The sequence below is a fragment of the Passer montanus genome, unplaced genomic scaffold (genome assembly GCF_014805655.1).
Source record: "Passer montanus isolate IOZ18808 unplaced genomic scaffold, ASM1480565v1 scaffold19, whole genome shotgun sequence".
Taxonomy (NCBI): Eukaryota; Metazoa; Chordata; class Aves; order Passeriformes; family Passeridae; genus Passer; species Passer montanus.
In genome coordinates, this window is record NW_024366480.1 from 195288 (window position 1) to 220947 (window position 25660).

At 39.3% G+C, this 25660-nt stretch overlaps 1 protein-coding gene across 2 annotated transcripts; it reads right to left on the reverse strand.

Moving 5' to 3' along the window:
- Positions 1-201: 201 nt before the first annotated feature.
- PIP4P2 (phosphatidylinositol-4,5-bisphosphate 4-phosphatase 2) lies at positions 202-23877 on the reverse strand. Of its 2 annotated transcripts, none has more exons than XM_039706276.1 (7): positions 23666-23877; positions 17814-17962; positions 15565-15671; positions 13739-13862; positions 8972-9024; positions 2929-3019; positions 202-1797 (listed from the first exon to the last, which is right to left on the reverse strand). In XM_039706276.1, the coding sequence occupies exons 1-7, from the start codon at positions 23769-23771 to the stop codon at positions 1654-1656; spliced, it is 774 nt and encodes a 257-aa protein (XP_039562210.1). In that variant the 5' UTR covers positions 23772-23877; the 3' UTR covers positions 202-1653. The 2 variants fall into 2 exon arrangements, with proteins under 2 accessions (XP_039562210.1, XP_039562211.1); XM_039706277.1 differs by having other exon boundaries at positions 17814-17959; positions 23666-23868.
- Positions 23878-25660: the final 1783 nt, after the last annotated feature.

Sequence of the window (25660 nt, forward strand, 5' to 3'; positions counted from 1 at the left end):
CCCTTATTTATGTCTTCACTCTTCCTAAAACACCAAGATAATTGCAATGTATTATTGCCATCTTATATTCCTGAGGCTACCATGTGGCAAAAATACAGAGCTCACCTTTGATGTGCAATACCTTTGTGGTTTCTGTATCATATTAGCAAATTTGTCCACTTACACATTTTTATATACATATAAATAACAAAATACATTTAAGTTTGAATAATAATCTTTATTTCTTTATTAGTTTATTTGTAAAAGGTACATTGTAATCCTGAGCTAATGCTTTTATACATTTAGCGTCATACAAAGACAGATCATTTACAGTTCGATCATTTACATTTATTGTGCTCCAAAATCCTTATCCGAATATCATTTTGACTTAGCAGGAACATAGATAATTTAAATTACATGTATCCCTGAAACATCCATATTAATTTACCCATCTGACCCCATTAGCTAAATTACTAGTTGTCTAAATCACTCAGGACATTCCTTCTGAATTTAGCAAAAACTTGTTTAAAATTATAAAGATGGGCAGTGCAAGAACTGGTCCCTCAATCCTTTGTGAATACATCATTAGAAAGAACTTTCTGCTTCCGTATTCTCTTGGCAAGTCAGTGCTAAATTGATTAGATGTACTTTGATGGAATGGTCCAAGTAATAGTTTACTAATTTCCTTATTACAGCAGTTAATGAGAATTTACAGTGTCTCCCTTTGCAGTGACCAGTGTCATAACTCTCCCAAGCAGGGAAAATCTGATGTGATCAGAGGAAAGTAAGAGGCAACCCATCACCATCTTATTGTCATCTACATGACACTGAAGTATTACAAACCAAGTCACATGAAATGCTTCCCTTAGACCCTGTAAAGGAACTTGTACGAATAACCAGAGTTAAGTTCCATAATCCGAGCATGGCTTTTAGGATTTGCCAGTTTAAAAGAAAAACAAAACAAAACAACCAGAACAAACCAAAACCAAAACCTCAGCCCCAGAATCCTTGAGGAAAAAGCATTTATCCTAACTGAAATCCAACCCTGGATAAATGGAAATTTAATTGGACTACCAAAATAGCATCTCTCTACCTGAAAAATCTCCAAGCATACAGTGTTTACAAATGTCTCTCTAGCAACAGTGTCAGTCTTTTAAACACTCACAACTTTCATTTCCTGAATAAGGTCACTATGATCTTAGGCAAAAGATGCAGTAAAGCAGTTCAAGCAAAATGCTTATTGCTTAGGTTTTAAAGCAAGCCACTTGAATACAATTTTAGTTAAAATGTTAAGTACAAATGTGAAGCTACTGTAGAAACACTTATAAACACTCTTGCTTTTGAATTCTTACTGATAATCTAGAAAAATGGCAGACGGATTTCAACATAACAAAGGAAATGTAAAACTTAATACTGTCTGTTGAAATAAAATTCAACGCCTATAAAGACAGAGTTATGAACATGTAAACACAGCTTTAGTATTCAGAGCTAGGGAATCTAGCAGCAAAACAAACTATTTGCATATTATGTAGTGCAATGAACATTTGTTCTTAAGAGACCCCCAGTCTTTAAACTACTTTGAACAGAATGGAATCCTTACAGGAAAGGTTTTAAAAGTGTCCAAGATGTAATATCCAGAACTATTAGATGTTCATCTATAACCTAACAATTTCTCTATGCAAAACTGTGCTCTGGATAGCTGACTTTAATGGCCCCCCAGTAGCAGGCTCGAATGAGGCAGATTAAACCTAAGAGATAAGCAACAGCCCAAGAAACATATGTTGCGTGAAATCGCCTGGCGAAATCTTGTGTGCCAACCTAAAAAGAGAAAACAGTAGTGTCAAACATACAGCACTATCTGTTCTTCAGGGAAGAGCAAGTTATATTAAGGAGAAGCATGTCAGCACCTTTTCAACTCTAGTAATGGTAAATTAGGTATTTTATTAGCTTAATTCTACATAACTATAGGAAAATTGAGCTTGAAAGGGAGATCAGGAGACCTTGAGTGCCAACTCCCCAATCAAACTAGAGTCAACCCCAAGGTCAGACCAAATTGTTCATGGTTTTTAACCCACCTAGGTCCCAAATAACTCCAAGGATGGAGGCTACACAAGCCTCTGGACAAACCTCATGGAAAAATGTTTTCACATACTTTTCCAATTCATAAAAAAAGGAAAAGGAATAGAAATTTTTCTCTCACCGTTTTTGTTTCTGGCTTTGTTTCTATTAGGAAACCTGGAAAATCCTTCATAACTCATTTAAGATCACACATAAATAATTATTCAAGTTAAAACGCAAGTCAGAGGCATAATGAGAATTACACATATGAATTCACTGGAGGTATTTCCTCACATGAACTTTTCTGGGATTCCCAGGTAGAAAGTTTGCTCTAGTAACCAGTATGAGATACTGGTAAGCCAGATACCACTGCTTCCACCTAACAACAACAGCCTGAGCCTTCTAATTTGTAAATAGCTTATGAGCTGGTTTTACTCTTTACAGTTTTTACAAATTACAAAGACTCATACATATTTCTAGTGCTTGGAATCCCATTCACCTCTATTGCAGTGGAACTTACATTTCTGGCTATACAGTGACATGTATTTTGGGAAACATGGAAGTTTTGAGAGCTCTAGCAAGATGTTCCAGTATTTCTACAGTGAAGTGAACCATTTTTCATAAAACTGAAGTTTTTAGAGACGAAGAGTCAAATTTAGCATCAGAAAAAAAAGAGATTATCAAAGTGCCAGAATACCTTTAAAAAAAAATTTTCTTTTTGCCTACTCAGATGATTAAGTCCACAGTTTTAATAGAGATAACAAAAACCACACCAGTTTAGGAAGTTTTTACTCAAATGCTGGGAAAAGAAGAGCTAGTCAACTAAGAGAACTCCTTTCAACACACACAGCTCTGCATGCAGCTGCAAATTTATCATGGGACATCACTCACAGTTAATCCAACACCAATGAAGATGCATATCATTCCAATTGTGATATATGCACAGCAGCGTCTCCGTGGCAGAGCACTTCCAACAGAAGAACTGTTAGAAAATAAATGGTATTGTAAATGAAAAGCAAACAAAAAACCCCAAACCAAACCAACCAAATAACAACCACAACAATAACCACTCCTACCATCAACAGTAACTGTTCAGTCTCAATACACCATCTTCAGTTTATAGAGTTGTAAGCAAAGTCTACAGTTGTAATACAAAGTACAGGACAGAGTCCTCACTTTTATTTTAAAGAACTGTTGGTGATTGTCTAGTACCTAAAAAGTTATGTGCTTGAAGAAAGGGAATGGTGCCACACCCACAGTCTGTGTGTGTCTACCCTCTGTACCCACAGTGCACCCCAGTAATTGTCTTGGATAGCCTTTGGATGGCAAAACTCAAGTTTGCTTTTCAGCTTCCATGCTGGTTGCAAGACATCCTTCAGACTTTTAGTACATCAGCATATGGCTTCAATACTTCACTGCATCTAAGTAATTGAAAATTTCTACCACCCCTACATGTCATTAATAACAACCTTCACTATCCATTTCTTGGATACTCAATATTCTTCAGTGACTAAACTGCTCTGAAGATAAATACAAATCATTTTAGTCACAGACATGTAATTTTTTTCCATGTTCAACATCTCCAAATACTGAAATTCTTTAGGCTATTAAGTCAACTTGAAGAAAATGACAAGTTCTTCTTACTTTGCAATTTCTTTCCGAGTTCTACCACAATTTATATGAGCTGCAAAAATAACTTCTGACAACCAAGGTAAATAAATCCCCTGGAAGTTCTGTCACTCATCATCTAGAAGACAGACAGCTCTGTCTCTACCTGCTGCATCAAGACAGTGCTTCACTCTAACAGAGTATAAATGCAAATAAAACATAACATTATCTACTGTAGGTTAGAAAAATTATTATAGAAGCTCAGCATTATTTAGCAAATACATCTTGAGTCACACATTTGCAATCACATACAGCTTAGTAATAAGGAAAATAGGAATATGATTTAAGTCCACTGAAACACAGTTAAAAAGACTGGAGAGGCAGAAGTGCTTTTATAAAACACGCATTATCTTTCTTAGAGGTGTTTTGAAGAATCCTGAAGCATTAGTTAAATACTTCATCCCTTTCTGGGAGATCAACACACCTTTGGAAATAGTGTAATGCTTTTACTCATCTCATGATAGTTCAACCTATTCAAGATAAATGCATAACAGAAAAAAAGCACTGCTGAACATTTGAAGCAGTACACGCATCATATGACTGACCAAATTTTTGGTTCCAGTTAATTAACCACATAGCAAGGCCTCATATGCTTAGCATGTGATTAAATTTTTTTAAGCATTTGTCTTAGAAAGCCTTCAAATAGATTGCTTTAAGCAGCTTTACTTCAATGTTATTTCTTTACAAGGAATTTCTGAAATGCTCCAAGAGAAAACAAACAAACAAACACAACCGCAGTCCTCAAGCTAACACAATGAGCTTCATCTTTCAAAGCAAGAGTTGAATAAAGTGACTACTCACAAGCCATTTTCAGAGGAGCTGGAAAAGTCCCCAAACAGTTTTTGGGGACTCATTAGCTTCCATGAGGAAATTACTTCCTTAGTAAAACCTCACAATACATAGTGAAATGGGACACTGGAGGGTGCCTGGGCTAGGATTAGGGTAAGAGAATTCCCAGTTGGGCCAAATAATGGTATCTGAGCCTCTCACACACATCTCCACTTATTCCCCCAAAAGCCACTCTACAGCCATTCCAGAAAAGGGTTATGTTGTTCAATTCCAAGTTATACAAGTAAAAAATAATAAAACCAAAGTGTAGTTTTATAAAAGGGAACAAGGGAAGAGACTGAGTTTGCCAACCTGACCTTAGGTTCCCTCCTTTGCAGGATTTTGTGGCTATGTACCCAGACTTAATTCTATTACAGAGCTGGATACCATGAGATAAGCTGGTAAAAATGTCATATTCAATACACCTAATACATACATGATATTTATTGTACCGTGTATTGCACGCAGAGTCAAAGTTCATTCTGGGAAAGACACTTTCACTGTCAGAGCTGACTTACAGTCTTATTTTTGTAATCATAATATTACAGGTGTTGTGTGTTTATTTTCCATCTATATTTCTCATGTGCCTCCTCTTATTGAGTAAGAAAGGCTGGGGGAGAAACCATCAACTCAAATACCACAAAATAGAAATGTAAAGAATGTCCCAATTTGTCTGTTTTTCTCTTTCCATATTAAGCAATGATTAAATAAAGATATTAAAATTTTTACAGTCATGTAACAGACCTAGGAGTCCAAATAAATCATTATTCATATTTCACCTCCCAACAGTGATACTGGCCACTGGCCTCGTCTAGATAGTGAGGCTTCCTCTACACACCCCAAATTACACATAAAACCCCCAAATTAACTTAAAATAAAGAAGGTTGAAACTCTATCCCAAAAACCTACCAACTGTGAAAACTCTGACAAAGCACATCTGGCAATATTAAAAATGGGATCAAAAGAACTTTCTTCGTATCACAGAAGCAAGCAATTAGTTCCATTATGGGAATATGAGGGAACTCTCTAGAAAGCAGCAGTTCCTTCTTTCTGCTGCTGAGGAAACAAAGGCACCTGCCAGAACTCTGGGCAGCAGCAGCAGATATGAAAGATGCCAAATCCAACACTGCATCAGGGAGTAAATGGAAGAGGGGAAAACTGACACATGGGACAAAGGTTATAAAAGTACCACCACAGGAAGGAATGCTGAGTCTCTTGTGCTCCAAGTAATAGGAATTATGACGATTAAACATGCTTTTAAGAGGAAAATTAAAATGCCAGTATTTTGAAGGTGAATAGCACTGCTGAAATAAGCCTTCACAGTAGTGATGGGGTTCCAACATCTCAGTCTTTCTTAGAAGTCCTTTACAGGGCAAAGGTGTTCTAAATTCATTAAGGTTCATAGTTTTGGCAGACCTTAGAAAGTAAAAGAGACAGATTCTACAGGAAAAAAAAATAGATTTGACATTTTTAATAATAACCTGTACTATTCAATTCCCTTTCTAGTAACTGAATTAATGAACTGAAATTTCTAGATGATTTAACATATATCTTGCAAAAGAGAACAGCAAACAAAAAACAGCTCCTGCTTCTTCATCATTAAATAAGAAAAATACGAGAAGCCTTTCCTGAATCTCTCACTCTCGGAAAACAAGCTGATAAACATCTGGTATTTAAAAATACAGAAGGACACTAAATCAGCAAAAAACCCAGGTGTCACTATAAAATACAACTGTATCACAACAATTTCCTCATTAGCTACATTTATTTTCCCAATGCAAGTGTCAGGCAGAGCCACTATCCATCAGCAGGCTTCTGCAAACACCTTACCTATACTAACATGACAGGTTTATAGTCCACTTCCAAAGACATTTTGTCATTTACCAATAAAATTTTATTCGCTACAGCACAATTAATTTCCTACATTTCCCAAGTTATTTTGCGAGATAAAACAAGTGTGTCACAAAATAAAGTTGTATCACAATGGTAGCACATAGATGGGATTAAAAACAGACAAGATCCTATTTGCCCCTACATTCAAATATGAGAGGTTCCTTTGTTTAGGTATTATGAGGTATGATGGCTTTATTTCTCCCTGATACATAGATGGGATTAAAAACAGACAAGAAGATCCTAATTGCCCCTACATTCAGATATGAGAGGTTCCTTTGTTTAGGTATTATGAGGCATGATGGCTTTATTTCTCCCTGAAGTTTCATAATAATGAATATATGAACTTTCATTAACTTTTTCAATAATGAACTTTTCATTATTAACTTTTTCATGTAATAACTTCTGATCTGCCCTGCAGTTTTAGAAGACATTCATAATATAAAGACCTAATATCCATCAAGCAAATGGAAGGTCACAAACAAACTACTTGCAAAGATTCACTGCACTTTTAAAAACATTTGAAACAAAATTATGAATCTGAACGTGTCAGCTGATGTCTCCTTGAAAAACTTGTTGCTGCAGTGATTCAAAGTGCCTTTTGCCTTAGTCTACACAATCCTTTTTTCAGTGACAACTATCAACTTAATCAACAGAAGGAATGAACAGTTCTACATCTGACTACTCAGCTACTAATGAAAAGTTTTGTATTTATAAGATGAAGCCCCACATTCCCTTCTAACTGCATGGCTACGCTGACCTCTGACAAAGACCTGAGAGAAAGCAGGTCACCGCAGTTATTTATTCCATCATCGTGACTCAAAGCTGTGTCTCACCTATGCTGTGCCCTAAATCCATGTATCAGAAATGTTTATGCTGCTGGAAGTGCAGAACTCCCAACCATCGCATCCCAAATGCGGGAAAACACTGAGCAACTCATTCAAAGCTAAATTACAATATTGCACAGTTTGCATCCTCAGCCCAAGGACAGACGTGCCCACTTGTTAAAATTTGTTTTGCATTCTGCAATACAGTTGCCATGAAAGCTGTAATTATCACAAATTGCACTGCAGAGAGGCTCCCACTTTCCTACATATGGATAGCATGCTTTGCACTTTATGGAGGAGAACACTGCAAAAAACTTTGAGTTCAGTCGGAATTTAAAACAGAAGCAACATTAATCAACAGAGGACAGACCAAAAGATCACATGCTGTGACTTTTGACTGTTGCTTGGAGCATAGTTTATTTTGTTGCTGTTCTTGTTAGGGTTGGGTTTTTTGTTCAGTTGGTTTTGGTCTTTAAGGTTAAAAAACAAATAACACTGACCTAAGGAGAGTCAAGAGAAAAGCCAAGGTCAGCTAACAAGGGTGACATAAAATATAAAACCTAATTGCAATTAGTTTTAAAACAAACCAAACAGCATAACTCCAACCCCTTTTCAAGGGCTGAACAGACTTAATGTGCCAGTACACACCCTGCAAAACAGCATCTCATCAAGACTGAGTTAATTTAACCCAAGCAAATTAGAACATATCCACAGCTCCACACTGGGTTGGTTACACCCCTGAGGTTAAACACAGCACTAGACTGACTTCTCTAGCAAATGCTCCAATAAAAAGACTTCAGTCAGTATTGAAGGCCAGGCTATGCCCACACCTACAGTATATTTATCCTAAACTTTCTCCTTCCTAAGGGACCTGCTAGTTTTCCTACAACATGCAACACAGCTGAGGTTCTCCAGTCCCAGTGGAAAACACATTTGTTCCTTTAACTGGAAGTCACACTTGCCTGCCAAAGGAAGACAAATATTTAAATAAATCAGCAGGACATGAAGGTCTCTGAAGTCATATTTATATCTTATTTCACACCATGTGGCTGAGATTCCATATAAATTTAAAGTATGTTACCAGTGCAACAATTCAAATTAAGACTTCCTGAGCTCAGATAAGAAAGGCCAAATACTCAAACAGAGAGGCCCAAAGAACCCAAAAAGTTTACAGCTCTTGTATTCTAATTTTTCTTGTCCTCGTTGAAGTAATAGCAAATGAGTACCCAAGTTATTCCACAGTCATTCATAAACATTAAACAAGATAACACATTAAGATGCTTAACACAAGTTGGGTGTTGAGTTTATAGTATCAGTAAACCTTCTTTCAAATCAAGATTATTTTTCCTCCCTTTACAACAAAGCAATTCAAGTTCTACCTTTAAAGATGATATCTGATTGTTACTGTATGAAGAGGTAAAATTTCAAGGCCATAAAATGTTAATTTTAGCAACCTATTCCTGTCTCTTGTTAGGAGCTTATTTTTGCCTCTATCAATTCAATCAGGACATTTTCATAAATGCAGGTGGATATGTAAAAGCTACTGATTTCTGAATAAAGAATGGAGAATTCACATGCACACAATATCTGCTTTAGCCTTGAAGTTCAGGTGAGCACAGCAAAATAATCAGCACAGCCAAGACATTTTACTCCAAAGGCTTACAGAAGAAACACTGGCTACTTCACAATAATTTACATAACCTTGCTTTCAGAAAACTTACATTTTTTTGCAGTGTGGGCATTTTGCTAGTGTGTTAAACCTCAGTTCCATCCACTGTAAAAAGAAAAAAATGAAACGGTTGAAAAGCAGACCTGAGAAAATGGTTGTTGCACTTAATGTTAAATGTCACTAAGAAAACATTTTGCTTCTCAGACTCTTTGACTTGTTTGTTTTCTTCTATAAATGGGATGCCCTTTTGTCAGAGGCAAAATTGGATTGGGATTTCCATGTGAACATTTCCCATGACTTGCCTCAGTATTACAAAATTTGCTTGACGTAATGTGGTTGCCATCCACAGGCGTAGTATGGGCAACATTATAATTTTAATAGGTTTTCTTCTCTTACTTAAAGACTATGAATATACCCTGAATCAAAATGTGTGTTTTCTTTGGCACAATTACAGACAGAAGGATTTTCCAATCTTTTCCCAACACTTGCACCATTTATGAAAACTAAGTTATGGGTATACAGAAAGATGTGGTAAAGAATATTTAAGAAAGCAGATATCAGGTTTTACATCAATGAAATAGAGAACACTCCTGGTTACTTTACATGACTGTTAAAAAGACAATATGTAAAAACTGTACATGGTGAGATCACCACGTTCTATGCTCAGACTAAAACCTATGTGGGAAACAGTCTTAGTGAAAGCAATGCCTAGAACTAACTCAACCAAGGGATACACAGAGATAAACAGCAGGTTCTGTTCAATTTAATTCTGTGATAACAGTATTAAGAAAGCATTTTAAACATGTTTGCCTTGATCAAGGTAATAAGGCTCTTTTTCTTCTTCCTGTAAGCAGTTATTTTGTAACTGCAGCTCTCTCCCCTGCCTTTCTCAAGTTTTCAAGGATAGTTGGAAGTTTTCTGGGTGATGCAAAAAAATCACACTGCAAGTTAAAAGCAGAAGAAGCCACAGTGGAGATCCCCAGTGCCTCCATGAGGCCCTGCCTTATCTCCATGAGAAATCTGAAGCTGTCCTACTGAAGTGAAAGTATTATAACTGCTACAGCCACAAATCAAAACCAGAGCCCATCCTCCTATGGACAACAGCACCATTTAAAAGCTGAGAAGAAATTTATGATTTTTATGAGCAAAGAAAGATGTGTCTTCTCATGGCTTGTCAGTATGAAGAGATTTTACTGTGAGCAAATTTTCAAACAGTGGTATTTATTGAGCATTTTCCTACCTCTTGAATATCTCCCTCAGTTTTTTTTTTTTCACTTGGGGATAAATCTCCACTAAAAAGAAATCCATATTTTATTTTCTTGTTCTGAAGTACCCATTTACAAATTTACAAGACAACTATGTAACTGGTATTATTTCTTTACAAAACTTGACCAAACTGATTTAGCAGAGTTTTATTTTATTCCTTAATAAAACATCTGTAATGCTCCCCACCCAAGCAAAGCTTTTTAAGAGCATTCATTCTACTTCCACATTCCTGGCAGAAGAACAAGTTAATTATTTTTCTGCATCCGTTTCAAAAACCTACTCAATCTTCCTTAATTCTACACAGTGAAAGTGGGATAAAATGCGATTGTCAGTACTGGGGATGGAGAGAAGCCTCACCAGAGCAGTTATTTCAGCTTTTTAAACTGCAATTCCAGAAATAAAAGGAAGTCAAATTCCAGGATCTATATTTTACCTAATTGTAATTCAGCTTCACTTCTATACTGCAGTTTCAATTCTATGTCACAGTGTAGGCAACTCCATTTCCTTAGTTACTCATTAATAATCTTTCCAGAGCTTTAAGATTTCTAATTATTAGCCCAAATTATTAATGGCTACAAACTCAAATGCATTTGGGCTTCAATTATTGATGGAAAAAGGAGTCAGCAATAATCTGTTTTCATTGAGAGTTACCTGGAAATAACAGAAGCAGCAGCTGTTATGATGCCTTTTACACAAACCAAAAAGTATTTGTAGAAAAAGAGCAAAATTGTGGCAAGACTTTCAAAGTACAAGAACTCAAGTCACATTAGCACAGTGGGGAAACGTTATGTTCATGTACATTCTAAATCATGCTTAAGCTGGCATTTTTTACCCATACTCCAGAGTGCTTTAAAGTACCTAATATTGATTCATGTTGTTAAGAAGTTACAGTTACATGAAATTTAGCTCTCTGCTGAGAATACAATGATTTTTTTTAATTGGAGCAATACAATATACAGCCCAGATCCCTGGTCAGATGTACTGAAACACAGATGAAGAGATGAGGAATACAGAACTCGTCAATATGTCAGCAGCGGACAAAACCAGACATCCATCAAAGGAATTACCAGAAGAACAGTCAAACATTTTCCTTCTAAGCCTACAGCAGTTCTCAGTGCATTCAACACAAGACAGTACAACAAAAAAAAAAGTAAACAAAAAGACATATGTAGAGAAATATATACACAGTCCTACATACAGCTGCTGCTGCAAAAACAGCTTCTGCTCCATCCCCCTCTTGTTCTTTGGGAAAGCAAAATACTTTCACAAACTAAAACATATCTTATTTTACTGAAAAGTTTAATGGGTTTCCTATTCAATTACTTCAAAAGAAGTAATTTTCATATTTGATTACTTAAAAAAAAACCAAAATTGCCAAAGCACAGCTGACAAAGCATAGTGCTTAGCCTGCAGCCTGTGGCTTCCAAAGCTTGCTCCTGGCTTCTCGTCCCTGAGGTCCCTCCAAAAACAGGACAGTAACAGGAAAATGTCAGAGAGGGGGAGGACACAGGGACAGCCCTCCCTTGTCCTCCATTTCCACAGGCAACTCAGCCATTCACAGCCACAGACCACTGGAGGCAGAGGTCCCTCAGAGAGGACTAAGAAAGACTTCCTGCTGGCACAAACAGTAACTGCACAGCCCAAGTCCAAAAACTCTCAAAACAGCCCAAACCAGATCAAACTGATATTTAGCAACACACTTAAACCCTCATCCTGCCCTCCTTTTCTCTTCTATCCCTTTTTCCACTTGTCAAGTCCAAACCTGCCAGAAACAGTAGAAACCTTAACACAGAAAGAACTTCTATCAGGTTACCAAGGGAAAAAAAAAATCTGATTAAAAAGATGTGAAGTATTGATAGTTTGGCTACGATTTCACTTCAGTACTAAGCCATTCTTCCAGCTAAGACAGAGAAAGTTTAAGGCACTCCATAGGAAGGAGTGTGGTTTTATAATTTGTGTTAAAACATCCCTCCATGCACAGAGGCAAGAAAAACAGTCATGTTTTCAAATGGAAAAAAAATCTTGGAAAGGTGGTAAACCAGCTGATACTTTTAAAAAAAACACAGGACACAACAATTTGACTTTTCCATCCCAGGGATTCTAGCTTTGATTGTCTATTTTATATTTTTTAACTGCTAAGTAAAATAAAAGGGATACCCTAGTGAGCTGCTGAGAGATGCATCTAGAACTACATATTTTCTTCACAACATTGAGATATCAAAATGCAGAAATACTAACTCAGAAACTGAGCTTCCAGGCTGGCTAAAACACTTTTTTGTTTCTTCTCTGCTTATTCTCAAATCCAAGCAATTTCCTGATTTTTCTTAACTAAAAATTTCATTTTCAGAATTCAGACTTAATTACAGAAAAAAGTGGAAGCAAAAGACTGATGGGAAAGCTGTGTAACATGAGCTTTCTTAATAACTCAGCATAAAAAAATAGCAAGCTTCCAATTTCTAATGGTTCAGAGAGTTTCTTTTCAACATATCATGGAGTGACAAGTTGGTCTTATCCTGGCAGTTTTTCACAGTTCTCCTCCCCACCAGGGCAGGGGGGCTGATCCATAAACCTGAAGTGAAGACTTGAAGGCACAAGCCATTATAAAGCCTACCACAAGCCAGCCCTTCTCTCTCTGCTGGTACAAGCTGACATGGAGTGGCATCCTCTAAGCTTCCTTGTTCCTTGCACAATATGCACTTGAGTATTCTGTGATCTTTATGTATGTTACAATCCTTTGTTTCAGGAATGTGCCACCTCTCGTGACTGTTTTCTTTAACTGTACCCCCTACCTACTCATTCCCTACAACTCACAGATGTGAAAGACATTCAGTCACTGCTGGATGATGAAGCCAAAGCTAGCTTGTTTGTGCATGGCAATCAAAATTCAAGTGCGGCAGCACCTTGTCCATTTAGAAGGCTACACAGAGCTCAACAGCAGAAGAGCATTTGTACATCCTTCCACTTCAAAAATGGGATCAGCTGGCACTCTCACATATAAACCAAAACAGCCTACAGATATGCCAGCGGCAAGTACCATAACCAGCAGCTTTCCAGGGCTCCTACAGCAATGACAGAACTGTTCAACAGCAGAAGAGCATTTGTGCATCCTTCCGCTTCAAAAATGGGATCAGCTGGCACTTACATATAAACCAAAACATCCAGTTCTCCAACAGCCTACAGATATGTCAGCGGCAAGTACCATAACCAGCAGCTTTCCAGGGCTCCTACAGCAATGACAGAACTGCTCCCTTGGCCACTGCAGAACACAGCCACCACTGCAACCCTAAAACAGAACCTGGAAAACCAACTTCCTCTTCCAGCACTGCACATTCTCACATCATGAAACAGTGAGACATAGGCTTTATCTATCCACGTACAGAAAGACTGTTAAAAATAACCAAATACAGACCATACACTCATATTAATGAGTAAAGAAGTTTTAGTTCCTCAGTGATGCCAGAGAGTGAGGCAATACACTCTAGAAACTGCTTACAACAAACAGCTTGAGGGATAGCATGGTGAGGCAAGAAGGAGAATCTGAAACTTTACTTACAAGGAATGTATTTCCACAGTGCCCACACACCACTCTAGTTCCATCTGGTTGAACTGGCAAGGCAGGTTGAGCTGGCTGCTCCTCTGGAATCAGCATTACTGGACCAAGAGTAATGATGCGCCTACTGTGGTAAGAACATGAGATACACAGGTAATTTAGCTAGCAAAAGAGAAGGATGATGCGCTCAACAATTAACTCAGTCACTACCAAATATTTTTACATGTTTAAACTATAATCTACTTGTTAAACAGCTGATGCACCCAGTTTTGGTCACTCTCCAAAGTATTTTCAGTTTTAAAAATATTCTCTTTCCCTGTGAGATTAGCCATACAAGCCTAAACCCTGTAGCAGCCTTGCAAGCAGACATGCTCCTCAGAAAAATGAAAACTTAATACCCAGGCTGAGCAAGCCTTAGAATTGAAATGTACGTACCCATGTGAAACATGCAGAAAGAGTAAGGATCTTCCATAACCTAGTTCTCCTTCCCACACTACTGACAACCATGTCAATATAAGAAGCATATCCATATTTGCACAGTAAAAATTCCATTCAAATTGAGTAAACTAAACAGGAAAACCACCCTAGGTTGACTAAATGAAATCTATTTACTTTAAAGTATTTACTTTTATGTTCAACGTGCTTCCAGTTCAGACAATTTGTCAGTCCAAAATGACAGTACCCAAATGAACCAACTCAAAATGAGGATGAGACTTCTTCGAGTGAAAAAAGCAAAGGGAAAATTAAAGCAATATTTAATTTGCAATGCATCTCTTCCATCTACAATCAAAATTGTATTCTGAATGGCTTTCCTTCCATCTGGAGTCTTCCATTTAGGTCACACTCCCAACTCTCTCCTTCAAAGTAAAGTACACCAATTTTGCTCAGTTTCTAGCAAGACAAATACATAGGCTATCTTACTGCTTATATGTATGCTTTTGAGATTATTAAAATAAAATTAAGGAATTTCTAATTTAGTTTAGTTACCAACAATGTGATATATTACAACTGACTATCCCATGAACATTTTCACACTCTGAGAAAATGTTTGGAATGATTTGAAGGCCTACCCAACCAAGTGTTAGTAAAAATGAGTAATTCCCACAAGTCTCAAACAATGTTTCAAAACCAGAACAGCCAATAGACTGGTGACTAACTAGGGCACTTGGTGGGGTATAACTCCTCTCCACATATCTGCAGACTCAGCTTTCCTCTCCCTTTCTCCTGTCAGAGCTGCACCACTTCCAATCAAACTCCTCCTACCTCACTGGAATCTTTAACACCTTAAGCCCAATGGTAAGAACAATCACTATGGCAATCACAATTGCTTCTTTTATAACAAGTGTGTACATTAAACTTGAGAGCTGAGAGGAGAATGACTTCAGTTTCCTTAGTTATGCCGAGTTTTCAATCTCCACTCCAAATCCCGACACTGAACTTAGCAAAGTGAGTATACTGTGTGGTTACAATAACCAAGTCTGCAAGAAATTATGAATGTTAAGTCCCAGAAATGAGGAGTGGATTTTCTTCTATTGTTCTTTACATTATTTTGACTTACAAAGTAGTTATATAATGGGACACACATATCTGAAACTTAAATAAAAGGAAGAAACTTTTTTCTTCTTTAATTTTTTAAAAAATATATTCAAAATGGACATTAAGCACTACCAGTGTCTGCAGCAATTCAATAATGCTCTGCCAGTGTCCATGTAAAGAGACCAAGACTGTGACCAAGGCTGTGAACCTCTTTTAGTTTTAAATACTCAAACAAAGACAACAGTTGCTTTAAAGAAAACCAGCTCAAGGCACTGGAAGCGTTTTATTCTTACCAGTTTGGTCTTGGACAGCCTATTTTCCGAGATGTATCCTTACAGATAAGGAGACAGTTACATTGACATCTAACATACTTCTTCCCTGAAGGAGGGTTTTTGATTGGCTAAAAACAAAAAAAAAGAACCACATCCACCAGAGAACACACATCAGAAGTCATAGCAATTCACTTTTTTCCACATAACAGGAAGACAAAGCAGAACAACTTCAGAGAAAAGTTCTTGTTAACAGAAATACACTTCCTCTTACAGAGGAAACTTCAGACTCAACACAAAATTAGAATTTTTTTCTTTCGTAAGAAGTGAAAATTTCCTTATTAGAACAAATAAATTCTGCAAACTCATGGAAAAAACATTAATACTTTAGCAATGACAATTCAAGGCTTCAGTTCAGTTATTATTTTTTTATGTGAGTTTAAATAGTGATGTATTTAAAAAAAAAAACATCAAAAAACAACCACACAAAACCAGTCAAAACATCAAACAACCCTTCTTGCCTGGCAAAATGGCTTTATTCAACAGTGAAAGGATCACAGTCTGTTTCTTGGTCACTGAGAGACTATGAAGGCACCACGGAACTGTACTGAAATTATCTTTCTCCAACCTGGAGTCAAGTTTCAATGTCCCTTTCATGCAGCAAATCAAAAGGTACACAATACTTTGTCTGGCTTGAAACATTATATATTGGACAGGAAAGTGACTATCAGCAGCAGGTTCTCTACTCTCTCTAAGTGGAAAAAACATTTCCAGCATTTTTAAGGCTTCCTGTTTTCAAGACATAATTTCAAGTTCTTTTCATATATAATATGAAATATTATATATGAAAATATATAATATATAATAAATATATAATAAATTTAATCCAGTGTTTTTCATACTTGCAGAAGCTGTGAAGCAATGCAGTATCACCTGTTTTCAAGACATAATTTCAAGTTCTTTTCATATATAATATGAAATATTATATATGAAAATATATAATATATAATAAATATATAATAAGCATTTTTAAGGCTTTCTGTTTTCAGGACATAATTTAAAGTTCTTTCCATATATAATATACAATATATAATAAATATATAATAAATCCATATAATAAATTTAATCCAGTGTTCTTCATACTTGCAGAAGCTGTGAAGCAATGCAGTATCACATCCCAAAACTAAAACTGGCAGGAAGAAAAAATAAAAGCAGGAGGCCAAATAGTGAAGACTTGAATTAAGAGGAAAAGAAACAAATAGGTCTGTGATCACTGGAAAAGAATCTAGGACTTAAACACTTTCAAGTTGTTTTATTGTGGTCTTTTACAAGCTAAACAAGTGATTGAATAGTATTTCAGAAGAAAGGCACAGAGAGGTGGTGGGTTCAATACTTTCTTTCTCCACTGTGGAAAACCAGGGCACCTGCAGTATTTCTCTGTCTGCTCTGGGGTATCCTGACCTCCAGCGGAGCACTAACTTTGACCCTTATTCATGGAGAAAGTTTTCTAGACTTCAAGATAGTCTAGAATTCACAAAAATGTGAAATAGATTATAGAGAGTAGTGTAGGTGTATCACTTGGTGAGAAATTTAGGTTTTGGGATTTTTAGTATGTGGTGGATGGAAGAAAGATGGCAGGCACAGGGTGTCATCCTGAATTTCTTCTTCATGGGTTTGGGTGGCATTTTGGAACTGGGCAGAAAAGTCCACATTGTGGGCTCTTTGGGATCAGTTATTGGGTTAAAAGGGAAAATAATCTAGGTGTCAGTTTTCATTGGAGAGTTTAGGCTTAAAAGACCTTGAAACAAGAGATTGTTAGCCATTTTGTGCCTTCTAATAAAAAGCTGCCAAACTCATAGCTGTTTGAATGTTTTACTGGTAAGAAGTAATAAACTACCATCTCAAGTACCTTCAATCCAAACCCAAAAAAATCAGTACTCCCATTCTGAAAATAACTCAATTCTACACTGTTCTTCATCTCATCAAAACCAATTTTATCCTTATTTACAGAAGAGTAATTACTTAAATGACATCTTTGCTTTGTGTCCTCCTCAGGAGGAGAGATCCTGCACAGCCAGCTCGACCACATGAAGATTTTTTCTAACTGCTCATGACCACCCCCGTGCCAGCACGCCTCCAGCCTGCCACACTGGCAGCCAGCTGGGCTGGCTCGTCCTTTTCCTCAGGGGTGGCAGGAAGGGACCCATCTGTCCAGGTGAGGACATGAGTGCTACCCCCAGTGCCCCCCACAAAACACCAAAAATCCATTTTACCGTAGCTTCATTGCAGACTGTGCATTTAACCACATGTTGGTGTAGCTTGCCATCCAAATTGATGAGTGACTGGCACACACGGCAGTTTATCACAGGAACACCGCTGGCATCTGGACTTGCAATGGCAGTGTATGGAGGGGGAAGCTCTGCTGCAAGAAACAAGGAAATCTCAGCTGAAAAAACAGAGGATCCTAAAACACTTCCAGCAAGCATCACTTCCAGCAGTCACAGGCTCAAAAAAGAAAAAAAACTCCACACCTCAAAGTCAGTGTTTAGTATAAACATAAAACAAAACTTCGTTTGTTTTCCCCTTCTCCACAAGTTCTGTGTACACAAACACCATCCATAGTTGTAGGTAAAGCAAACCAGCAACACAAACATACAGTAAATCTGGATCCAACAGAACTCCTCTGTGGAACTTTATTTCAAACCACCTTTTTGCAGTCCATAGAAAATGCATGGAGAAAAAAAAGACTGAAAAACTCCAAACCTACTACAGGTTAGTAGAGACTGGCTTCTGAAGAAAAAGACCCAGTAAATAAAACAAGACACAGGCAGGAAGAGTCATAAACAGCATTCACAAATATCTAAAAAGACTGAAATACAGACAAGTGTTTATCAAATAGCAGAAGATACTACAGGTAAAACCACAAAAAAGTCCTGTTAAGAAAACAGGTCTTAGGATAGGAAGCAGCATGAAATGCTTCTTTTTTGAGTATAATAGCAAATGTATGCTGTCTTGGAAAAAAAACCCCAAAGTCTCAGAGTTTCTGCTTTTAAGGGTTCCAGATATTTTTCTTGTCCAGGAGCCAAAGTGCCAATGCCCAAGAAGGTCTTCAGTCACTCTGGACAGGCTGACACTAGGAAGACTTTAATGGCCTCAGGCCTCCAGGGAAGAGCAGGCTTTAAAACTCCAGCTTTGTCAGTCTTGAGCCCACAACAAAACAGGGAGGAAACACTGAAGAATATCTGAGGCTTAAGAATCCATGGAATGAAAATAATTCAACACAGCAATCTCTCACAAGCTTATCACCACCACTCTTTGGCATATAATAGCACTGACTTTTATTTCATCAAGAAGTTCAGAGCTTTTCAGGTAAGCAAACTCAGAACGGGCATATTCAGTAGTTCATACTTAGCTTTTTGAAGTACTAGTAGTCTGAAATGTGCTGCAGCCTTGGGCTTCAATAAGTTTTCAAAAATTACATCCAAGGAGCTAATAAAATCTTCAGGGAAGCAATGAGAGATCATTCCACTTCCCATTTACCAACAGCACTGAACAGAGCAGTATCTGCTGGAGGGTGGTGAGGGAAATCACAGGCTGCTATCAAAGCTGACAAGCCTGAGTATTAAATTTAAGCCTGTAAGAAAGCATTCATCACTCCTTCACTGTCTTGAAGTGAATGTCATAGAGAAACCCTGTCTGCCCTTCAGATCCAAAAGTCACTACACACCTTTGAAGTGCACACGGAACAGCCATGCTGCTATCTCTCTTTGCTACTTGGTTTATATATGACCCAGACCTGTGCTTGATTTTGACTCATAGAGGCAGCAGGAAAATGATAGATATCTTGGGAGTCTGACAGTCACGTCCAATACATGTGAATTATTTCAGATGAGAAACAAAATTTACTTATATGCAGCAATACAATTCTAAATTCATGACATTAACTGATGCTCTATTTCTTGAGGAAGTGAACTTCACACCTTCAGCTCTGATAACACTGGCTACAGAAAACAACATCCTTAAGAAATATCAGGTAACAGTACTGTTATTTCTTCTGTTTGTGAGGAAATACATTCGGAAAAAATGCAGCATCCAGAAAAATAAATATTAAATATCAGTACTTCGCAGTACTGCAATACCCTACTTTAAGTAAGGCTGCCACACACAGGACATGAGACATTACAAGACATTAAAAAACAAACACACACAAGACAAAACCCCAACCCACACACTCTGGCAAGTAGAAACAAGCTCAAGCCTATCAGAGCACTCCAGAAATCAGGTTAGAGTAACCACTGTGGCAAAGTCAAGGCTGTTCCAGTGGGTTTTGGCAGTCAGCAGGCTGCTTAACTGCTCCTGCAGTGAGCAGCTGACACTTTCTGGCTAGGGGAACAGGCAGCCAGAAAACAAAAGGCATGTTCCAAACACTATACCAGACTCTCTGTCAAGACACCTCTAGAGTTCACTACCAGCTTTAAGGTTGCTTTTCTGAAAAGCAACAATTGTTTTACAAAAGTTCTTGACTTTGTCCTCTGCATTTAAAGTGTGAGCTGGGAATAGGGTGGCTGTACTAAGGCAAGCAATATCTTTAAGGGTACCAGAAAGTGAAGAGACATGCAGCCACAAACATTTCAGCTTTCCATGATCCTGGCATACTTGAAAAATTGACAACCATACCTTCTAGACATTTATAATTTTCTATACCCATTTCCAAGTGATAACTCTTATGAAGCTGGTAAACTGAGGCATGTGAGCCCCTAGACACGGTGCCAGCCACTTCTTCAGCCTCACACTGGAGCTGCCTGGCTCCCAGGTAAGCAGCCTCGCTGTTCCTGTCCTGCTGGCTCAGCAAATATCAGACAGCAAGCGAGTAATGGCTGCTTTTCAGAGCCGTGCTGCAGCAAATAACATTTGCTATGGAGCAGAAAGCATGAGGTATCTTGGCACTGCAACCTTCATGCTCAAAGAAAACGTGCATTTTGAAGAGGTCCAAAAAACAAACCAGCAGAAGCCACCAAAATGAAATATAAAAAAAAGTACATTGGGGGAGGGTAAGTAGGTGGGGGATGGTGAACAGGAAAAGAAAGACATTGTCTCAGAGTTAGCTGCTCATTATCCCTTAATAAAAAGGTTTCAAAGCACATTAGCATACTTCGGTATGACCTTTTTTTGTTTTTTCCTTGACATCTTGAATTTCAGGCTAACTATAATATCTAAAACCAGTGCATAAAGGTCTGTCAGTCTGTCATGCTGGATGTGATGGGGTGGTAGGCAAGCTTCACATACACACCAGGAGACATGTAATTAGAAAGTGAATTCCCTGCTGCTGACATTCCACTTTACAGCTATATTATAATTTTTCTTTAAAAAACAAAAAAAAAAAAAAAAAAAAAAAAACCCAAAAAAAAAACCACACTCACATAAAAAATACCCAAACAACCCCCCCCCACAAAAAAAAATATTCCACAACAGTAATTAGTTCAGCAAGACTAGCAAAGTGTCCTACCATGCAGTACCTCTGACTCCCTCTTCACCCCTACAGAACAGCAATGCAATGGAAGATATCCCATTTTGCAACCTGAGAAATTCCTTGTGGTGCTTGTGCACTTTCCTCCCCTGGTAGCTGAAGGGTGGAAACAACACTTGAAGCCTACCAGGGTCAAACAAAAATCAGTTTTATTTGAATTTAAAAAAAAAGAAATAGTTCTTTATCATGACCTATGAGGGGGTGGGTAAGGGAAAAAGTTTAATGATTGATGTCAGAGATACGTTATTAAAAACTTAGAAATCCTGGAAAAGGCCCAAAAACCCTAAAAGAAACACAAAAAAGCACTGACTAACCATCCTACTACAGGGAACAGAACTGACAGTTTCACCCTTTGTCAATGTTGTGAAAAGTTTCTCAAATACTGTGGCCTGTATCCACACTGAAAAGATTTTTCTTGCTTGCATCATTAAGAACTGAACCATTACCAAGATTCAGCCATCCACAAGTTTGCACAGGGAAGGATCAGCTGGGTCTCAGCAAGGGAAGAGAAAACATGGTCTGTCTAATTTAAAGTTCAGGATGATATATTTGGCACAGTAGATAATCACAGAGATAAACCTATTGATGTACATTCAGGTGTTAGTTCTGACACAAAGGGCTTCCTCCCTCCTCTGCCACTCCACACTATCCCAGTGATGTTAATCAAGGACGCTCTGCAGAAGGAGCTGCTTTGAAAGCAAAGCCAATGTTTCCACAGGAATGATTCTTCCCTCTAAGTCTAGCCTTGTGTCACAGAGAGTGATGAAGTCTGGCAGTGAGCTGGAAAGGCAGTTTAGCTTGCATGGATCCTTTCACTAAGGAAAGCCGACAGAGAAGGGAAGTAGAGCTACGGGCCTGTGCCACAGCTCCGCACGATTCTGTTCCACAGCTGTCCGAGAGCTCTGCAGAGCAGCTCTCAAGTGCTACCTCCTATGTTTGCTATGGACTGATCAAACAAGAGACATTCGACGTTCAAGAAAGCTCTATGTTGGTTCCTCCTCACTTTTGGGAAGAAACCACTTATCTCAAGCACCACATCCCACCACAGGTGCCCAAGCAGATATCTCAAGTAACAGACATCCACTGAAGGCACAGGCTCAACTGAAATGAGCATTTAGAATCCAGCTCATTTCCAGGCCATGAGTTCTACCCTGGGGTCAAACAAGATTCACTAATCTAATGCATTTTCACTACTTTTTAAATTTATAAAGACTTAAAAAAAAACCCCAAAAAAACAAAAAATAGACTGAAATGTATGCAAAAGTAATGGTTACAGGATAAGGATCACTAAGAATGGAAATATCAAACCCGAGAATATAAACGAAGGTAGATATTTGGATTTTTTTTTTTTACTTGGGGGATAATGCCAATACTAAAAACTGATGGCAAATAAACCCCAATAAAAAGCCAAAGCATCCAACCTCCGCTGTTTTTTAAGCCAATATGCCTTTGTCCAGTTCAAATTAAAGTCAACAGTCAGCACCAGCTACAGCCCTGAAATACATTTTCCTATCAAGACAAGAGGACTAGCTTTCCACGAGATTAAATATAATTCAAAATAGACAGATGCTCACTCATTCTAGCTGCATGTATGTCATTAATCTATACAGTTAATAAAAATCATTATGAAAGGGCCAACACACTGGACCTACTGAGGTAAGAATTATAGTCTTACATTTTAAAGGGTACTGCTAGCAAAGCTACCCTAATCTTATTTATCCTTCATTCCTTCAGCTTTCTCCACACCTCAATTTCTGCTCTAAAACGTTTAACTGAAAAAAAAAGGAAAAAACAACCTACTAATGTACTTTGATAACATCCTGATTTATATTTTCTAAGTAATTTTTTCCACCTACTAATTAGTCAGTATTGATCAACAAGACGATTTTTCCCAAGTCTGTGCAAGAGAGATAATACCATATAATTATGCCACGACTACAGATTTGTAACCGCAGTATCGGACTTGCTTTAAAAATAAAGCCATGACCAGCTATGGCCTTGAAACGTGTTTGCAAGGGCATCCCGGTGGTTTTGGGCTCCAAGCACCACACTGCACCGAGTCCCTCCGGCACGGGGATGCGGCGGCCGGGCCGCACCTGGGCGCGCCGGGCTGAGGCCGCCTGGGGCCCGGCCATGGCGACCTGCGCGCCCGGCCGCGCTGCGCCCCTCCCGCCGCCAGCCGAGCCGCTCTCAGCTCCGGATCTTCCACTAAATCCGGCTCCTAATTAATGGGGAAACCCAAGTCCAACAATTACCACGCAAGCTGCGGCATGCGAGCGAGTTATAATAAGCAGACCGGTTCGGGCTTGTTCTGCCCCTGCAAACAATTATTTTAATTTCTTTTATTTTTCCTCCTGAGCCGCTCAGGCCGGAGCGCGGCGGGGAGCACGGCCTGTGCCGGGCACGGAGCGGCGTTACCTGTTGTTCCCCACCGGCCAGGGCGGGGCGGGGGCTCCCCCGCCTGCGGCCCCCGGCCCGGCCCCGCCGCCCCGGCCAGGGCGGGGGGAGCCCCGCACCGCCGCACCGCCGCAGCGCCGCGTCCCCCGGCTGCCACAGCCACAGCGCCAGGGCCGCCCCCCGCCCGGCACAGCGCCTTACCTCGGGGACTGCTGTCCGGCAGATAGGGCGGCGCGGTCGGGGTGACATTGCCGGAGCCGGGTGCGGAGAGCAGCGGGGAGCGCTCGTCCACCCCCTCGGCGGCCATGGCTGCGGCGCGGAGGGCCCTGCCCGCTGCCGGGCGCGGGGCGGGGAGGCGGCCGGGCCGGCGGCGCCGGGGAAGGAGCGCAGAGGAAGGGGCTGGGAATGAATGAGAGCGGGGCGGGGAGGAGGGACGGCGGGGCGGGCGCTGGGCCGGCCGGCCCCCAGCACGGGGTAATGAGCGGGGAGGCCGGGGGCGGTGTCTGGAGGAGAAACCTAACAACCTGCTGTCGCAAATAAATTTTTCCCGAAAAAAGAGTGCATTTGTTGAGATGTGTGGGGTTTTTTCTGGTTTTGTTTATTGTTTTGTTAAGGTTGTTTTAAGCTCTGTGTTTGGATGTTGACATCAGTACCAGGGAAGTGCTGTAGTCGATTTATAGCTGGAACCAGTCGCCTTTTGCAGGGCTCTGGGGATGCGGGCGGGCTGAGGCGGCATTCTCCGAGGTGACAGCAGTGGGAACCTTCAAGGGGGCTCTAAACGTGAGGAGATAAATCGATAAAACGTGTTATCAAATCTGCTGCCCAGCGGGGAAGTCTGTCCCCTGGTGCCACTGCGCTCTCAGGACGGAAGGACTAAATTTCCTTCTGCCACTCGGGCACCATCTGGAAGTCTCTGGCAAAGAGGGAAAATAGCTTTCCCTGATTAATTTTTCAGACCATACTGAGATAAAACTGATGTTTGTCCCTTTGTGTCGTGTCCATCGGTCAGATTGCCACGGCTGCCAGGCGGCGCCGGCACCCGCGCGATGCGATTAACCAGAACCAAAGCACTCCCCGAAACCACTGGCACGGAAGACAGATGTGTTTGGGTAAAGGTGAGATCATGGCCTGAGAGTTCACAAGCTGGCCATATTCCTTCTCTAATAATACAGGTTATAAAATAAAACAGGATTTCTTGTGTCACGTAGAAAATTTTCTGCAGGAGCTTTTTTTCATAATTGAATCTAGAAAATCAAACTGTTGTACAAAAACAGATTAATGTATATGAGAGTCTATGAGAAATAAAACATTAAATTAAATGAGGGCTGATATGGTTTATTTTTCAAAGATTTCAATCATTAATAACTGTAGTATGGAATTAATTAACTAATCATTTGGTGCAAAATTGTGGTTTTGAACATTATTATCATGCAGAGATAAACTCTGACTATGACTGAGCTCTGATGTAAGGGATAATGTGGTGCAAAGCAGCTGGTTGTGTTATTCCAGCTGTCTTCATCAAGCATGAAATGCAGTAATGCTATAGTAAACTACTTTTCTGTCAAAAAATGTGGAAACTAACCTGTGAGATGCATTTTCTAGTATAAATTAGATTGAGCTGTCAATGGTCAGTCAGCTTCAAAATAACTCTCATGATCAAATCAATACTTAACAGGGTTTTTTTGTTTGGGTTTTTTTGGGGTTTTTTTTTTGGGGAGGTCGGGGATAGAGAGGGGGATTTCTAAGGCTCAAGGTGTTTTGTACCTTTCTTGATCAGGTACCATGAGACCAACCTTGGCAAGTCAAATGTAGGTCATAAAAATCACCAGTAAGGTTGTATCTCCAGTTTTCAACAGAACAGAGCCAAAGACTTTCTTTTGGAGTCCTATTGCAGGAACTGGCACTTGCAATCAGATTTCTTTACTATTTTTCTTGTATGGGAGAAGACAGAAAAGATGTCATACACTGTTAAAGCTGCTAATTAGGGTGCACTGAGTTCCACCAGCATCTGGTCCGTCCTGCAGCAATTACAGCAAATTGTCTGTGTGGGACCTCCTCCTCTGAACTGCTTTTCTGACTTGTAAACTTCAAATTCCCTCCCAGGGACCTGCAGGGAAAGCTATGTCACAACTCAGTTGGACTGCTCAAGCCTGCACATGCAGCTGAGAATTATTGTTATTAAGCATCCCAGCATGC

What these genes read in the sequence shown, in the direction of transcription:
- PIP4P2 (XM_039706276.1), bottom strand. Translation starts at nt 23,771, where the DNA reads ATGGCCGCCGAGGGGGTGGACGAGCGCTCCCCGCTGCTCTCCGCACCC. An exon ending in CAGTCTGCAATGAAGCTACG is followed by an intron (nt 15,672 to 17,813) that starts GTAAAATGGATT and finishes TTTTGTTTTTAG; the next exon opens with CCAATCAAAAACCCTCCTTC. An exon ending in GGCTGTCCAAGACCAAACTG is followed by an intron (nt 13,863 to 15,564) that starts GTAAGAATAAAA and finishes TTCTTACCACAG; the next exon opens with TAGGCGCATCATTACTCTTG.